Raw genomic sequence first — 5,433 nt, 5'->3', positions numbered from 1 at the left:
TTATTTTCAAGAATGAGCTTGAACTGCTATAAACATATACATTTTATGTACTTACAAATTGTGAAAATGTTGTAATGTAGCCTACAATATAGGCTAGGAATAACATCATTCCTTACAAGGTCTTAAAGATAGGTGCTGTAAATTCTGATGATTAAATTCTGATTATTATAGTGTATCAGTAACATGGGGTCTGACTGTCTCTCCACCTAATTAGCAAGACATTTTTCCCAGAACATTTAGACTGCTTGTACGAAGACAAATAAAAAGTATATCAAAAAAGGAGGGCAAGCTCCTAAACATGTACTTTCAATTCAATTTTTCAATTTTATTTAAGTGTCAAATTACAACAAGTTGTATAAACAAAAATGTTATAAACTTAAACCCTAGTATACTTTTGTGTACATCAAATCCAAAAACAAAAAAACAAAAAAAAGATTGGAGGGCGGTGGTGCAGTGTGTGTGTGTGTGTGAAGACACATCTGTGTGCACTGCATATTAAAGTTTAAAGGTTCCTGGAGTCAAGTTTCACGTGGGGGGGGGGACGACGACGACGTTTGTCTTCTCCACTTTATCTGCATTGGTTGATGGATGACACCTGGGAAAATATAAGAAAAAATATATTAATAATGGGTGTGTATATCTAAGTACTGTGTGTGCGTGCGTGCATCACCCAACATCCACACCCGTTCTAACTACGAGTGTTAATGTAGTCGGTGCAGATTTAGAATGCATTTTGCAATTCTGTGGCTTCGTGATTGATCACAATCAACAGGAAGGCACTACTGCCGATGTAGTCTATCGGCGACTGGCACCTGACCGTCCCTCCCGTGAACAGCTGCCGGGGAGAGGCAAGTGGACCTGGCGGCTTCCCTGCGGTGTGTCCATCCGCCGTTGGAGCAGCGGTGGGTGGACTTCCAGGCCCTGGAGGTCCATAGGAGCGGTTGCGGAGGGCACTTTGTCACCGGGCAGACTGGGACTCGGAACTATGCCTTCTCTGGTGGTCCAGCATGGGACATGCCCAGACTGGTTGTTGGAGGGTTTTGACAGCTTGGGCAAAAGGACTGGCGAAGTGTTGTACCGTCTCTGCCACCATATATGGCGGAGAGACTGCTGAGTGACATTCTTGTTGTATCGTGAAGACATGTGCCATGAGATTGTGAATGTAACCTAACTGCACCTGTAATGTTAGTGTACTTTCTAATCGTGTGGACATAAAATGTCCGTTAATGAGCGTGTACTTACCATATGCATGTACATCTATATACGCATATCACTGTGTGTTTGTGTGTGTGTGTGTGTGTGTGTGTGTGTGGCCAACAATCTTACCATTCAAACATCACGCCACTCATGGTCCGACAGAGCCTGGATCAAGGTAGACACCCTAGGATTGACACTGAGACGTGCTTTTTTGCTCTCCACTTTAGTGCCTTTCTCTGGGTTGATTGAGAACATACACCTGCAGTCACAGAAGAAATGCATAGATTATAAAACAGCTATGTAAAGAAAAAACAAAAGTTGATCCTTTTTCTATTCAAGTTATTATATTAAAGCAACTTCATATGGCAAAGATTTTAATCAGGCAGCACTACTTTCTTTCAGTTAAATTAAGTGAAAATGCAGGAAAAAGCAAACCAAAAAATACACACCTCTGAAGAAACTCCAGGGTTGATGCCAGCGCTGATGGGTAGTGGATGTTGAAGCAATAGTAGCTTCCAAACATCATGCACACTGCTGACACGAAGGTGGGAATGTTGTCATGTACAATGACTTGGTCAACACTCAGCATATAACGTTTTGCTGAATAGCAGGACTTCCCTAAAAAAGGAGCAAAACAAAAAAACAAGTAATATTCAAATAAAATGTAACACAAACACATTGAGACGTTTTTAGATTTTAAAATGTGTGTGTGTTTTACACAATAGACAGAACCGTAGAATGAAAAAAGAAAAAGAAAAAAACTTACCACACACAATGATGGCTGGAGTCAAGGGAACATTGTCCATCTGAACTTCCCGTGCCAGGCATGTTTGCTCCACATAACGGAACATTTCGTCCTCTTTCTCTTTAAAGTAGGCCATCAGAAGGAGCACCATCTCTTTTACATCATCAGACATACCACCCTGCTCTCCCCTCATCAATTTGTACTTTGTGTGGGCGTCCATGTACCTTTGGCTGATCTTTAGAGGATTGCGGTTCAAGTACTTCAGGAGACGTTCTCCCTTGACTTCCAGATTCCGTCCGAAAACCTCTTTCAGCTCAATTCCAGTAAGATTCTGGAAATGGACCACCATGCCAAGTTCCTGGAACCACAATGGCCACTCTGCCAGAAGGTCCTTGATGCTTTTCCCCTGGTTTACCTCTTTTCGTTGTGTGTAGAAAGTCGCCTTCATTAGACCTTTGACTTTATCTCGATCCACATCAGTTTGCTGATCCTCCATCTTCATTTTAGCTTTCTTCTGTAGCTGGGTCTGTGTGGTCTCTCCTAGGGGCAATAATTTTTGCTGCCAGTTGATGCACCCATATGTGTCCTGGACTGCTGCTCTTCGTTCAGGACTGACTTCGTCTGTGGTAGAGCCAGAATCAGATTCACCAAGCTTTCGTTTCCTCATGTGGGGAATCTCAGGTCGCCTCTGATTATTTATCCTACATATCAATTGTTTTTTTATAGAGTCATATCCTGTCCCAGGGACATCTCCTGCTATTACATCTTTCAGAGATTTGGGGTATTTTTCCACCATTTTTTTGGCAACTACCTCTGCGTGCTTGGACCCTAACTGAGAACATTTTTTCTTCATTGCAATGACCAGAATCCGGATCATCTCCTTTCTCAGTTTACTTGATGGTCCTTCTCCTCTCTCCAATGAGTGGATAAGTTCATCTGGGAACTGATCCCACGGTATCATGAAGCTCTCCACCCAGTCTCTGTCAGGACTTCGGAAGATGATGGAATCATTTGATGATAAACTTCTTGGTGAAAAAGACTGACAGGATGCAGACAGTCCTGATGATGCACCAGATGATGCAGCTGCACGAGATGATACTGATGCCAAAGATGACGGACCGGGCCATTCTGGTGAAGCAGCACTAGCTAAGCATCCGGTTTCAGGAGTCTGGTCTGAAAAACACATTCATACAAAGGCATACACATAAAGTTACACAATATGAATGTTTGTATATCACCGAATTACTTTGGCACTTGCATCCTGTATTTCAAAAGAAACACTCAAAGTGTGTACCAGATGATATTGACGCCCCAGATGACGGACCAGGGCATCCAGGTGAACCACCACTACCTGAGCAGCTGGTTTCAGGAGTCTGGTCTGCAAAACACACATACATTTCATTTATATTAATGCATTTTACTGTGCGTCTTCATTTCAATTTACTGTATGTGCACATACAGAGACATACGTTTCCTGTGTACGTATATGTGCGCGTGCTATGGAACATAAATCAAGTTTAAGCCATATTTACAATGCAATAATTTACTTACATTTCTGCTTCCAAGCCTCAAGGAGCTTTCGGGCTTGAATTGGCCTCAATGATGACAGCAAATCGTCTTCTGAAAGAAACTGAAAATCATCAGATGTCTCCACCCCCAATTCCTGTAATTTCTCTTCTAGAATCTTGACAATGACCTCTGAAAGGTCAGGTAGGACCGCAGTAATGGCGTTGTGTAGGAATGTCTCCTCCATTGCTGGAATGGGAAGAAAACATTACATTTTTCAAAAGCATTAATGACAAGACTACAGTAATTTGACAATATATATCATATATGTACACACACACTGTATATGCATTTTCTTTTTTTCTTGTGCATGGCCTCCATCACAGTGTCTTAGATAATGTTTATTTCGACAACACACTGTGTTTCAGCGGAATGACTTGGTGCCCGTTAAGAATGTATGATGTTAAAGGATAAAAATCTACCAAGTCATTAATGTAAAGACATTGTAACTTTGTACTCGGTTTTCTCACTGAGTATAGATGGTATTCAGAATAATAGTGAGATTCATGGATTTCCATCACAAAATAAACAGTTGCATCATTTTGAATTAAAATCATGAGCAGTTCTCCAAACTCCATGGACTCATCATTTTGTGAGACAAGGAAATGCCCTTTTTTATAAGATGTGCCTTTATACAGTATGTCAGTGGAAACAATAGTATTGTTTTCTGAAAAACAAAACTCTCTCACTGCATGTTGAATTGTCTCACTGTAGAGATTTTGATAAAACCTACAACTGTCTTTAACTTGCAGAATTAATCCTGGCCGAGCTATGATATATGAATGAAACAGCTGATGTCGTTCAGATAAAGTTTGGCAGATGTTCTTAAAGTTTTTCAAATGCCTGGCACATCTCTTAAAGTAACAGTGTTTACTTTCAAAGCGCATCGTCCATAATCTTATCAAGGGTCCAAATTTCAAAATTAATGCCGGATAGTGGCGCAGGTAATGGTGTTTTGGTTTTAGTTTATTCTTAGGAAACAAAGTCTTTCTTGAATCCAAATATTCCTGTATTAGAATTTCAAGATAGGCTACCTCTGCTGACGAAATCTTTTGTGCACATATAAATTCAACGATATCTTTAAGCTGGAGAGTTAACTGCCAGACTTCATCATCTGGGTTTTTCACTTTGTCACCAATTAATACAGGCAACAACCGTAAAAAATTCCAATTCTGGACGGCTTGACCTGAAAGCTTGAATACCTTAGAGTTGACAACACAAGGCTTTGTCAAAGCATCCGACCCTTTGTATTTGAACTGCTTGATACGTCGGTTCAAATCTGAATAAGTAAGCCATTTCTTTTGCTTAATTAGATACTTCAAGTACAGTGCAACATCAAATGATAACACACCCTCAAACATGTCATGGCCTAAACAAGGTGGTAGACCTGGCTGGCATACATGATAAGATTTTAGTGCATTGAAAACAGAGTTTACCTTTATGCCTTTGATGTGCTCACTGCCTCCTGCTTCTAGGTCACCAACAGTAGTGTCATAAGATTCAGGTGTGCGCTGTGGACCAAGAACATTTGGGTCATCACTCTGAAACTCTCTTAGTGTGATTTCACAATACCTGCAAAAGTACTGGGCTTTACTGAAGTTTTCAACAAATCCACCAATGCCGTGTGAACCCAAATTATCCCCAAGAATACTAAACAGGGCGCCTTTTACTGTATCACCACCTACAATGATTCCATTTTCTTCCAAATCTTTTAAATCCACCAACAGCTCTGAGAAAACTTTAGCACTTTTAAATTTTTTCAAGTCACTTTCTATACAAAGTTGCACAAGGGACATGTGATCAGTATTGGATCTCAAATGAATAGGTAAATTAGCCAGAGTCACATAGACTGCAAGAATCTTGTGGTTTTTTTTTGCAGAGCCCAATGGATTGACTAATTCAAAAGCATCTTGGTACAGAATTAA

The 5,433-nt window shown here is 40.5% G+C and overlaps 1 protein-coding gene and 1 long non-coding RNA gene across 2 annotated transcripts; both read right to left on the bottom strand.

The window, feature by feature from the left end:
* Positions 1-517: 517 nt before the first annotated feature.
* LOC308074490 (uncharacterized protein) lies at positions 518-2,334 on the bottom strand. The gene is made up of 4 exons (XM_080413942.1): positions 1,964-2,334; positions 1,647-1,815; positions 1,327-1,456; positions 518-595 (listed from the first exon to the last, which is right to left on the bottom strand). The coding sequence occupies exons 1-3, from the start codon at positions 2,289-2,291 to the stop codon at positions 1,330-1,332; spliced, it is 624 nt and encodes a 207-aa protein (XP_080270068.1). The 5' UTR covers positions 2,292-2,334; the 3' UTR covers positions 518-595; positions 1,327-1,329.
* Positions 2,335-2,638: 304 nt separating this feature from the next.
* Positions 2,639-3,594, bottom strand: LOC308073921. Its single transcript, XR_013932057.1, has 3 exons — positions 3,494-3,594; positions 3,237-3,320; positions 2,639-3,115 (listed from the first exon to the last, which is right to left on the bottom strand). It is a non-coding gene; the product is annotated as an uncharacterized lncRNA (long non-coding RNA).
* Between the last annotated feature and the right edge of the window lie 1,839 nt (positions 3,595-5,433).

Source organism: Gymnoscopelus braueri (assembly GCF_963280865.1).
Source record: "Gymnoscopelus braueri genome assembly, chromosome: 19".
Classification (NCBI taxonomy): domain Eukaryota; kingdom Metazoa; phylum Chordata; class Actinopteri; order Myctophiformes; family Myctophidae; genus Gymnoscopelus; species Gymnoscopelus braueri.
This window is presented reverse-complemented; position numbering and strand designations above follow the sequence as displayed.